Here is a 13,037-nt window from a genome sequence, read left to right as displayed (position 1 = left end):
GCAGTACGATTCCAGTAAAGCTCAGGTTGTTTTTTTTAACCCCCCAAAACAAGTCAGTGGTACAATCCGGGTCTGCTTCTCTCTCTCGTGGTGTGCCAGAAGACTCGGGAGTTATCGTTGCTTGTATCTGCTGCCTTTTTAAAAAGCCCAGTTCTTGTAAATAGTGATCTCTGCTGTGTTGTTATCCTGCTGTCTTGACTGGCTGCTGATACACCACCATGTTCTCAAAGATCACACGTTCAAACGGGGCACAACAGCGCCCTCGTCTGGATGGACTGTGGTACTGCGGGCGGTTTGCTCCACCGCAGTGCCGGTGCCGATGCCACTGCCTTGGCTTCTGTAGCAGGAAATACATGTATCATACAAATAAATACATTACACAACATACATGAGGGGCAAACGATAGATAACTAGCATTGTACAATTGTTTATAAAAGAGAAAGTCTGGTGTCTGTTTTTAAATGTTCCCAAATATGGCAAAAATATTCAGTCTAAACTTTAAAGTAATCCTTGTTTATGTTGTGCATCAAACACTGTTAAAATATAATATGGTTTATGTACTTTTTATGTGAGTAGTATTCCCGTTTGACAATATCATCATCATCAATATAACAACGTTTTGAACTCCAAACATGAGGTAACCCAACAATATATTCTTATTTTTCAGCAAAAAATTCAACCATCTTGAAATGGCAGAATATAATTTAAACACAAAGCAACCGCAACATATTTATTGCATTATTTATTTACTGCAATTAACACTTTGCAATGCTACTTTTTATGTGTTATAAGTCTGATTACACTGAAAAATGCTTTTCTTCGATTCACTTCCATTTTTACAGATTTTAATAGAGCTGTGACAACGTATTATTATCACTCTATTACCTATTGCTACAATGCATTATCTGTAATGTAATGAATGTAAGTTTAAAACAACTGCAAACTTCTTGTCAGCTAAACAGTTGGAGGGGCACCAACTCGCACATCTTCAGAGACGGTTTATTTCTGTCACTGACGGAATGTGACACACTCGAGATGAGGAATCGATGACCTCGCTGAGGTTTGGAGAGCGAATTCAACACTTTACCAAATATGGCCAGCGCGGGGCGTGGGACGCTCTCTGCTGTGAGGTATGAGAGCAGAGGGGGTGCGTCTCCAAGCACGCACGGCTCCAACAGCAGCTTTAAGCTGAAGACAAAAGCAGGGAAACGGGTGAGTTTAACATTTAAACTTCTATGTGTTTGTTTGTTTCCCCTCACAGAGTTGTTGTAGTGTTTATCACGGTGTAGTATTTGGAACAGAGACAAAGATCACTGATTACAATAGCGCAGCGCTGGGCGCGGTATGTCCGCTATTTGGGACGGGAAACCTCTGCAATGAGCCAGTTTTCACCCTTAAAAGTAAATCTCTCTTTCATCATAACGCTGCTGTATGTCTGCCTGCAGCCGGGATTCTCTAAAAGGAGGACACAAAACAATGCATAAATATGTCAGGTATGCAGCCAGTTTTAATTAAGAGGCTTTATCTGGCCACATCAACTCCTTTCAAAGCAACTTATCAACTAGAACACAAACAGTGATATGCAGTGACTCTAAATGTATGCATGCTGGTATCAAACCATAAAAAAAGCAAACCAAAGTCTGGTTTCCTGTCGGGACGAGGCCACACACACAACCACACACACACGCACACACACAACCACACACACACACACACACACACACACACACACGCACACACACACACACACACACACACACACACACACACACACACACACACACACACACACACAACCACATCTTTCTCAGAATGCTACAGCAGGTTTTAGCTCATTCATTAACCGACCATCTCTGTGGGCAGTAACAAGTGTCCAAGCATGACCAGTACATGATTAAACTCGCAGGTTTCACCAGAAGATGTATTAAAGCGAATCTTTTTTAAACCTATACATTTAGACCTGCAGCTGAAATGAGCTGCATTTCTGTAATAACAGGCTTTCTAACGTGATTAAGGGCTCATTCGGCTCGCCTATTTGTCTTCCTGCAGACGTGCCATTAGCTCACCAGAGCTGCTTCCGGCCTGCGCGAGTCATTGCACAGAACAGGAAGCTAATCATCGGAGTTGATGGCCGGAAGACTAATTGGGTTGGCAGTCTTCAGGGTTAGCGTTAGCAGAATGAAGCAGCGCGTTCTTCTTCACGTTTCTAGGTTAAGTTAAAAGTTCAACAACCTGTAAGCATCTGCATGAAACAAAAACATTGTTAGTTTTGTCAGATGACTAATGCAGCAATGCTGCATGTTTTACCAAAAGCTGCAGGGCCATGCAGCCCCTGTGACAAAAGGTACGCTGCCTGGCTTCAATATATTCTGTGAAAGCAAAGATAATTGGGACCACATGTAAGAAAAGATCCCCGTCCTCCTCCTCCCAAAGTTCAGTGCATTAAACTTGGAAATGGAAGGAGGATCTCTCCCCACGTTCCTCTTCGCGAGGCTTTGTTTACCCCCACGCAAAGTTATGTTTCTTATCTCATAAATTCCTCGGAATTGTGAGAGCCAAAGATTAAAACAAACAAAAAAAGGGGTTTCTTATATCGGAACAAAGCATGTTCCTGTCTCGAGGTCAGGGAAATGAACAGTCAACAGTCACGTCTGTGCACGAATGTGGAGATTTATCCTCGTGCTGCTCGCTCTACCTTAAAACAACCACGATGCCGTTTATTATTCTGCTTCACATTTATTATTGGAGATACTGCTAAATGAAAAAGCAGGCCGGTCCTCACGAGCACCAAGAAGAGAACTTCATTCTGTCATTTATATTTGTAAATGATGAGCAGATCTCAGGCCTGTTCAAGGTAAACAGTGGTTGCACATCTGTTTCAATAGTAGGGTGTCATATGTTGTACAGATTGTAAAGCTCTGAGACAAAACCCTTCATTAAAAAAAACACATCAACAGTTTGGACACTAGAGGGAACCAACGTTAAATAGTTTTCTACATCCTGCAGTGAGAAATGTACAACTACTTCCATTTCAGACCGAGGGACTTTCCAGCGCCTTGAAGTTTCATCAGAAACGTTTCCACTTCCCCGTAAATCCTCCTCTGCACAGGTCACAGCTCGAACACGTTCCTCACACATTCCTCACACATTCCTCTGTTACTCAACACAAGTTTGAGCCTCAACGTGTCAGGGACGAGATATAGTCAGTCACCATCAAATCAGCAGCGTCGATGTTGCAGTTTCTCACCATTCGTGTTTGTCATTTCCTCATTACATTAGGTTTTAATTAGCTCACAGACAAAAAAAGTATGTTTGACATTTAGCAAAACATGTGACATCAATATAACATGTGTTTGACGGTAATTACAACTGGAATGGGAAACTGAGCATGTCTTCATTATGGGCTGTTCAGACATGCAAAGTTCGGGCTTTAATAAGAGAGCACTTATAAAAGCACCAAAGGAATTTTTCAACAATATAACGGGTTTTCGCATCTACATAAATACAACTTTGCTTCAATTTACAGTGATTCTCTTCTTTTTTCCCCTGCAGAATATGTGACAAACGTCGACAGAGCGTGTAACAAGCGGCCAACACAAGATCTCCCATTAACGACTCATCTTACGCCCTCGCGGGACTACAGAAAGCCACTTCCAACTCCCAGCTGAGTGTGACATCCCACAATGCCGCTGATCGTGTTGCCCACCTCCCAGCTGCTATGGGTGCGCGTAGCCGCCCTGCTGTTCACCTGCGTGGCCTTCAGCCTGGCGGCGCACGGAGCCTCGCTGTACGGGGGCATGGCCGACTGGTGCATCTTCTGCTGGGCGTTCAGCTTCGCCTGCACGCTGCTGGTGCTGCTGGTGGAGGTGTTCGGCCTCCAGACCCGGGCCCCCGTGTCCTGGACCAACTTCCCCATCACCATCGCCTGCTACGCCTCCCTCCTCTGCCTGTCCGCCTCCGTCATCTTCCCGCTCTTTTTCCTCAAGGACCAGTACTTCCACGGCGACACTCGCGCCTATCGCATCGCCGCCACCGTCTTCTCCTGCCTGGCGGCGGTAGCCTACATGGGGGAGGTGAGCCTGACCAAAGCGAGGCCAGGAGAGGTGGCGGGTTACATGGCCACGGCTCCCGGCCTGCTGAAGGTGTGCCAGACCTTCGTGGCCTGCATCATCTTCATCCTGGTCAGCGAACCCGTGTCGTACAACCACCACGCGGCTCTCAAGTGGTGCATGGCGGTGTACTGCATCTGCTTCATCCTCTCCATGGCCGTGGTGGTGCTGTGCGTGGGCGAGTGCACCGGCTGCCTGCCCATCCCTTTCTCCAAGTTCCTGTCGGCGTACGGGCTCCTGGCGGTGATCATGTACTTGACGGCCACCATCATCTGGCCCGTGTTCCAGTTCGACAAACAGTACCAGCGCAGCAGCCGAGCGTCGTCGAAACTGATCACCGTGGCGGTGCTCACTGCCCTCAACTTCCTGCTTTACCTCGCCGACCTGGCCTACACCGCCAGACTCGTGTTTGTCAGTGCCTGAGGGGCAAAGAGATGAAGGAGGGGAGGCTGTATCTGTTTACTGTATCTGAGACACACGGGCACCCTGGTTGCCGACGAGGAAGCCCTCCGCCTGACCTATGATATACATTGTGTTTCATATTTATTCTCGTGATTATCTACCCAAGATCTTCTGCGTGTTTTGCTCCATTTTGTAAAATGAAAAATAGAACTCTTAAGCGAAATCTTAAGTAAAGAGGTGAAAATGAAACACCAAAGTATGGTTTACATTTACTACCTTGTCATTTGCAAGTGCCTTCATCATTTCAAGTGTTGATCGTGAAAATGAACGTGATTTAGCTCACAAAGTATTTTGTTCATAAGGGTTTTGGGGGGGGAAATACGTTAGCTCTCCCTTTGTCTCGATCAGTATTGAAGCATTTGAAAGAATGTAATGTGAGCAAATAAAGTTCTCACTTTAACCAATGAATTTCTTCTTTTTTTTTGTGTCACAATGTGCTGTGACTTTGGTTGTTTTGTGGTTTTCTTAATGCAGCGATGAAGATGACCGTTGCAACAAGCCTTTGTTCCTCTGTCACTTTGAAGCATACTTGCAGTGAGGTGTTGGGATCTAAAGGAGCGTGTTTGGGTTATCAGCATTTAAGAAACTGAATTCTTGACATCAATAGAATTATTGATGTATGTAACAATTATTAATGATTATTAATATAAACGGGGCACCACCCTGCGAACAGGGACCAATAACCAAACGATAAAACTAAGTCTCATAATTAGTAGTCACTCATAATGTCAATAGTCTGCGTATGACTATACATTCAGTGACAGTGAAGGTTTTTAAGTTCGAGCACAGGCTACTACATACAGTCTTATCAAATACATATGCACAAGTAATCACAGACGACTGCTCCTGAAAGTATAACAGAGTTTATTGAATCAAAATAATAAATGATCAAATCAATTAATATTGCAACCAACAAACGTTATCATACAATTTTATATGCCTCAACTAAAGAATGAATAAAGTGGATGAGGGTGTATGTCTGTGTGTGTATGTGTATGTGTGTGTGTGGGTCTGTGGGTGAACAGGAAGGAGTCTTACAGCTACGCTAAAGACTACAAAGATGGCGGCGTCGAGTGACGCTGGCCAAAGGGGAGGGGCCTTAAGAACTACAGCTAAAAACTACAAAGATGGCGGAGTCGAGGGACCCGGACAAAATGGCAGAATGGGGCTGCTGTACGTAATTCACGTTTGCCTGGGCAGCACGTGATGTGAGGCGCTCGTTTGAACGAGGTTCCCCAGGGGTAGAACTAGGAGCTGTGTGTGTGTGTGTTTCGTGAAAGGAGGAAAGAGAAAAAAAGGAGCGAGAACTCGAAGTGAATCACGCTTCGGCGTGCGATGTGGTAGGGAGCCTGATTGCTGGTTCTATCATGCATAAATATACCGCTGTCGTCTTCGAACTGCCGGTAACTTATGCCGTGATAAACCACGCACCTCAGCTCACTCACCGAGTCGAGTTAATGAAAAGAGAACTTCCACCCGGAGTGGAAGACAATGAATGAAAAGAAATCAAATAAACAGTCATAGTTGATACACAAATACAGCGGCGCTTCTCTGCGCCGTAATGATTGCGTAATACCTCAATATCACGCGACAGTAATTTAAACACACAAAAACACGGGAATATCAACATATACATGAATGGCCTGAATTAAACTTAAGTTAATTTAAGCTAAGCTATGCCCAAATGCCAAGAATCTTACTTGTAGATGCTTCGTTGCAACGTTGAAGGGTTCGTGAGCAAAGTTGTCCGTCTTCCTCGTCGGGAAGGGGGACAGGGGGGGGGGGGGGGCTGCTTGCAGCGCGGCTTTGCAGCGGCGCTGTTTCGGTCTGTCGTGGCGCAGCTCGCTCTGGAGCAAACGCAGACGTGATCTGTCCTCGCTGCAGGGAGGACAGTTTAACTTCGGCTGAGACGACGTGGTCCGTAGGTCTCCCGGTAATCATCGGTCAGGAGAGGAGCAAGGCTTCGTCGGCTCCTCTGTGCCGGTTTGTGCACAAAATAAAAAGAAGCAGAAAGCACTGAACGAATGCTGATGCAGATTCGTTATCGCGGGCTGTTTCGTCCAGCGAAATGGCTCGTGACCTGTCAGGGTTTGATGAGGGTTCGACGGGCTCCCTCGTGGGGGGAAAGCTGGTTCTTCTGTGGCCTGGACGGGGGTGTCCGAGCGAAGAGAGCGTTTGCGTGCTCCCTAACTCAACCGAGGTCGAAGGGGAAAAAGCTATGAGGTGGGGGCAGCAGAGAGTTTTATAGAACATCGGCTGAACCACAGGGGTCCTGGGGTCTCTTGGCCTTCGGCCAATGAGACTGCAGCGGTTACCATGGTTTTTTGGGGGGGGGGAATTCACACCTGAGTGTGAAATTCCTCCCAGAGGAGGCTTGCTCTCATCAAACTACAAGTCAGGATGAGACCTGTGCTTGAAACAGTGAAGGCCCGATTCTCTTTGTCCACAGCACATGTTTAAGCCATAGGCCAGAGCCCAACATCCCCCCTTTGTTCTGAAGAGCGAGGTGTTGGCTTCGGTCTTTAGAGCAAACCAAGGGCTGGCATGTGCACCCATGTGGTGGGGAAACCTGAAGAGGTGAGACAGTCCAAGTGTTCCTGAGACCAAAAGCAGTGGTTAAAACAGGCAGTGTTCATTGTTCATAGAGTTCAAGGTTCATAGTGGTCAAGTTCATGGTGTTCAAGTTCAGAGTTCATTGGCATCTGGGCAGATGACTAAGGTGGCATCTGGGCAGATGACTTTAACTACTTCTACCTACATCTACTATCATACACAATTCAAATCATAGGTGAGCAAAACATTATTCCCAAATAATTCAATCGCTATTATGATGTTGTGATAATCTAGCATTGTGGCACAGTGTCAAAGAAAGTAACAACCCAAATAAACAAAACAAAACACAAAAGAGAGAGAAGGAAAGAATAGAAAGACAAGAAGCAGGTGAGGGGCAAACAGTGGTTACTGGTTCAACTCCTAGACAGGACTGGAGTCCGTCGGCGGAGCAGTCGTAGGTTGGCTACGTGGTGTTATGAATAGGAGGGAATCCAGTTTGTCTGTCGCTTCTGGATCTATTAGTACATGATATGTGCGTCTATCTCTCTCTGATCGGTAGATTTAGAGCGAGTCCTGTGTCTAAGTTTTAGAATCTATCGATATTGGAGTTGCGTTGCCAAGACTATAGGCCAGAGGTACCTGTGAGGGTTGCATAACAGTAGTGGTAGCAGATTTACAGATTTCATTAGCGCGGCTAGTGTGACTAGCTAGGCTGGTCTCTCGCTGCTCCAGCTGTTGACAGCTGAGCCTTCTCGGATGAGGTCCTGGATTAAATCTGACTGCTACGGCAGAGGTTATGTCCTCTTTGGTTACTTCTGGTAGAGTCTATAAAGCATGCAAAGGGTTCTCTATGAGAGTGGAGCATCAGTTTACAGTCACAATGGTTTTTCAGGTCATGCAACTGTTCTGGTTGAAGTTGGATGTGTTAGCGGTTAGTGCATGTCTACAGGGTGAGTTGAAGCATGCAGTTAAACGTTAGTAGTCAATAGTAAGCTGCCATTCTGCCGGTTGGTTTCGGCACTGGCGAGATTAGAGTGTACTTCCTGTGAAGTACATCTCTCTAAGTTTCTGTTGTCAGAGAGCCCACCCCCCTCGCGCTGTTCAAGTGGCGAGGGCAGATATCCCACGTTCGTCAGCACTCAGGGAAACGTCGCGAACAGTTTCACTCTGGAGTGTGTCATGGCGGGCTGGTGATATCTCCCTCCCCCCACCCTCCTAATTAGAGATGGAGACAGGTCCGGCGCACAGGTCAAGTTCAGTTACCTACGGCACTGGCGACTTGACAGAACCGGCCGATGACTCGGCTGAAAGAAGGCGGTGGCTTCGTGGAACAAGCTGGAGGTGGCTCATGCTGACAGAGCAGGAGAAGAAGGCTTAGTTGACAAAAGATCTTACGAGCTTGGGTGCTCGAAGGGCCTCTAAGGTTGTGGCACCCTAGAGGTGTATGCGAAAAGGTGGGGGAACACATGAGGCTCGTTTCTGACCCGGAGTCGGGTAGAGCAAGAGTGTTATGACCCCCCAGTAAGACTGAAGAATATGTATAGATTTATACATAACGGGCATTGCCTTTGCGAACAAGGTCGCCCAAGAAGGTTGAAGAACGAGGTGCGAAAATGGGAGTGGTCGTTTCCGGAAGTGTGCTGAGTTCTCTTCCCCCCCCTACCACGTCGACTTGGCAGCAGGGGGAAAGGTCACTCGGCTGAGTCAGGTGGGCTGCGAGTCAGCGTTACCTGATGTGTTGTCCTTGAGGGCGTCTTTCACCCCCCTGGTTCCGTCGGTCTTTCGACCGCCAGGGTCGTTTGTTCCTCGGGGGTGACCAGGGCTCGCTAGGCCAAGTCCTCTCGTCGTCTTCCGACGCTAGGTCGGAGTCGCTCGACTGTTGGATGCCTAAGACTATGGCGGTGTCTTCGTACCGATTTGTCGGCCGTCCGCGTGTCTCCCATGCAAGTTGCGTGTATTTCCTAATCTCTGGCATGGTGAGGTTACTCGTTCTGCAGTGCATAGTAACATCGTATCTCACGTTGTCGTGGAGATTGTGCAAGAAAAGCGACTTGAAGGCATGGTCTTCTAGACCTTGGGCGTTACGTCCTTGGAAGTACGCAGATCTCAAGCGCTTGAAGTAGTCTCTCGGAGACTCTAGCCTTTCCTGGGAAATGGCAAAGGCGCAGAGGGTGGCAGAAGCTGGGTCGGTGTACAGGGAGTACTCCTCCCTAAGGGCGTGACAAAGGGATGAATAGCAGTCGCGGATGCTCGGCTGGAGCGTTTCCACGAAAGCGTGGACGCTTCGCGCTGTGGTTTTCCACACTAGCTTTAGCTTTTCGCGCGATGAGGGGCGCGATAGGTCGAGGAGGCAGCGATCGATCTCCCTTAGGTAGTCATCGATGCTCGAGTCGTGATTATCGGGATTGAAGCGCTCTACGTCTTTCGCCAGAGACTCAATCTGTCGAGTACGCAGGCCTCCAAGGTTGATGGGGCCTGGGCCGTCCGAGTCGTCTGAGTCTCCATACTCGCGATGGTGGTAACGACTATCATCCTCCCTCCCTGAGGGGGATGGGGTCAGTTCTTGTCGCGCTCGTGAACTGCGTGGAGGATCTCGTTCGCCTGAGGTGGTTTTGAAGCCACCTGGGCCGACTAGGACCTGGTGTTGGTCCTCTCTCCTCCTGGTTGGGGAACGCGTTTTCAAGAAATGCAAGGTGGTTCGGGTCTCGGGGAATGAGGGAGCCGAGACCAAGAAATGACTGGGCTGAAAGGCTCGGTAGGGGGTAGCAGTACCTACCGGGGTTGCTGGAACACCTTGAAGCGCTTTCAGTTTGTCATCACTCTCTGATGCTTTAGAGAGTTCTAGGTTGACCTCTCTGAGGTCACTGCGCAGGCTACTATTTTCTGACTGTAGGGCTCTACAGTCACGTGACAACTCCTGAACCTCTGTTCGGAGGGTCCAGATCTCGCGTTGCTGCTCGTCGCTCTGTGCCCGGGTTCGGGCAGCTTGCAGCTGCATTTTCTGATGATAGATGAGCAGTATTTCGCCGATTACGTCCTGAATCAGGCGCTCTCTGTTACCTGCTGGGTTATTTACATAAGCCACCAGTTGCTCTAATTGCTCGTCGCATAGGACAGCAGTGTATTTTACAAAGTACTCTCTTTCCTTTGCTGTGAGTCCGAGGACATCAGCCACCGCATCTCGTAATGCGGTGTCTTCTGGAGCTACAGCTCCAGGAATGGGGGGTTTCTCGTCACTCATTCTCTCTAATGAGCACGACTCCCAGTGGTTGTTAATTCCCTAGTGTTAGAACGGAAACTGTTAGTGTTTACGGTTCTCAGTGAAATGTCTAGTTCTGTAACTTAGGATTTCTACTGTTAGGTGTTAATTACTGTTAGTGTTACGGTTCATGCAGGCGCACAGTGAAATGTCTAGCTCTGTGACTTACGTTTCTACTGTTGCTGCTCTGAGGTATCACTACTGCTTTGCAGCCAGAGGTGCGAAAATGCTAATGTGTTTTAGCACTTTGGGCCTGTGACAGCTGTGTGTAACTTCTTTGAGGGATTTAAGAAAGCAAGCAAGGTATTACAAATAAACGATCAAATCTACTACACAGCTGGCTGTTAGTTTAAGAAATGAAACGAACAATTAAACCTGGAAAGGAAACGAAATAAAATTTCGAGAAGGGAATTAAAGATTAAGATTAAAAATCTGGATTTAAAATCAAAAATTTAATTACAATAAGAAAAGATTTTGAATATCAAAGCCTACCTATTTTGGGAAATAAGTTTCAGGAATTTGGATCATTCAAAAGAAGAAAAAAAATAATTTTTCGGAAAAAATATTTTTTTTGGAAAATTAATTATTCAAAAATAATTATGGATTAATCTGCATATATACTGTAACAAAACTGGAATAACGTACCCTCACACGGGGCACCATTATGTTGGGATCTAAAGGAGCGTGTTTGGGTTATCAGCATTTAAGAAACTGAATTCTTGACATCAATAGAATTATTGATGTATGTAACAATTATTAATGATTATTAATATAAACGGGGCACCACCCTGCGAACAGGGACCAATAACCAAACGATAAAACTAAGTCTCATAATTAGTAGTCACTCATAATGTCAATAGTCTGCGTATGACTATACATTCAGTGACAGTGAAGGTTTTTAAGTTCGAGCACAGGCTACTACATACAGTCTTATCAAATACATATGCACAAGTAATCACAGACGACTGCTCCTGAAAGTATAACAGAGTTTATTGAATCAAAATAATAAATGATCAAATCAATTAATATTGCAACCAACAAACGTTATCATACAATTTTATATGCCTAAACTAAAGAATGAATAAAGTGGATGAGGGTGTATGTCTGTGTGTGTATGTGTATGTGTGTGTGTGGGTCTGTGGGTGAACAGGAAGGAGTCTTACAGCTACGCTAAAGACTACAAAGATGGCGGCGTCGAGTGACGCTGGCCAAAGGGGAGGGGCCTTAAGAACTACAGCTAAAAACTACATAGATGGCGGAGTCGAGGGACCCGGACAAAATGGCAGAATGGGGCTGCTGTACGTAATTCACGTTTGCCTGGGCAGCACGTGATGTGAGGCGCTCGTTTGAACGAGGTTCCCCAGGGGTAGAACTAGGAGCTGTGTGTGTGTGTGTGTTTCGTGAAAGGAGGAAAGAGAAAAAAAGGAGCGAGAACTCGAAGTGAATCACGCTTCGGCGTGCGATGTGGTAGGGAGCCTGATTGCTGGTTCTATCATGCATAAATATACCGCTGTCGTCTTCGAACTGCCGGTAACTTATGCCGTGATAAACCACGCACCTCAGCTCACTCACCGAGTCGAGTTAATGAAAAGAGAACTTCCACCCGGAGTGGAAGACAATGAATGAAAAGAAATCAAATAAACAGTCATAGTTGATACACAAATACAGCGGCGCTTCTCTGCGCCGTAATGATTGCGTAATACCTCAATATCACGCGACAGTAATTTAAACACACAAAAACACGGGAATATCAACATATACATGAATGGCCTGAATTAAACTTAAGTTAATTTAAGCTAAGCTATGCCCAAATGCCAAGAATCTTACTTGTAGATGCTTCGTTGCAACGTTGAAGGGTTCGTGAGCAAAGTTGTCCGTCTTCCTCGTCGGGAAGGGGGACAGGGGGGGGGGGGGGGCTGCTTGCAGCGCGGCTTTGCAGCGGCGCTGTTTCGGTCTGTCGTGGCGCAGCTCGCTCTGGAGCAAACGCAGACGTGATCTGTCCTCGCTGCAGGGAGGACAGTTTAACTTCGGCTGAGACGACGTGGTCCGTAGGTCTCCCGGTAATCATCGGTCAGGAGAGGAGCGAGGCTTCGTCGGCTCCTCTGTGCCGGTTTGTGCACAAAATAAAAAGAAGCAGAAAGCACTGAACGAATGCTGATGCAGATTCGTTATCGCGGGCTGTTTCGTCCAGCGAAATGGCTCGTGACCTGTCAGGGTTTGATGAGGGTTCGAGGGGCTCCCTCGTGGGGGGAAAGCTGGTTCTTCTGTGGCCTGGACGGGGGTGTCCGAGCGAAGAGAGCGTTTGCGTGCTCCCTAACTCAACCGAGGTCGAAGGGGAAAAAGCTATGAGGTGGGGGCAGCAGAGAGTTTTATAGAACATCGGCTGAACCACAGGGGTCCTGGGGTCTCTTGGCCTTCGGCCAATGAGACTGCAGCGGTTACCATGGTTTTTTGGGGGGGGGGAATTCACACCTGAGTGTGAAATTCCTCCCAGAGGAGGCTTGCTCTCATCAAACTACAAGTCAGGATGAGACCTGTGCTTGAAACAGTGAAGGCCCGATTCTCTTTGTCCACAGCACATGTTTAAGCCATAGGCCAGAGCCCAACAGAGGTTTTGTAGAAGGATTCAGGGAACTGTCTTTCTGCAATTTCCT

The 13,037-nt window shown here is 47.0% G+C and overlaps 1 protein-coding gene across 1 annotated transcript; it reads left to right on the top strand.

Moving 5' to 3' along the window:
• The first annotated feature begins 1,103 nt into the window (after positions 1–1,103).
• LOC306796483 (myeloid-associated differentiation marker homolog) lies at positions 1,104–4,979 on the top strand. The gene is made up of 2 exons (XM_079295423.1): positions 1,104–1,212; positions 3,553–4,979. Exon 2 carries the CDS (start codon positions 3,684–3,686, stop codon positions 4,530–4,532), a length of 849 nt encoding a protein of 282 aa, XP_079151549.1. The 5' UTR covers positions 1,104–1,212; positions 3,553–3,683; the 3' UTR covers positions 4,533–4,979.
• Positions 4,980–13,037: the final 8,058 nt, after the last annotated feature.

The sequence above is a fragment of the Melanostigma gelatinosum genome (assembly GCF_949748355.1).
Source record: "Melanostigma gelatinosum genome assembly, chromosome: 23".
In the NCBI taxonomy this organism is placed as follows: domain Eukaryota; kingdom Metazoa; phylum Chordata; class Actinopteri; order Perciformes; family Zoarcidae; genus Melanostigma; species Melanostigma gelatinosum.
The sequence above is the reverse complement of the archived record's forward strand: the minus strand, read 5'-3'. Positions and strand labels throughout refer to the sequence as shown.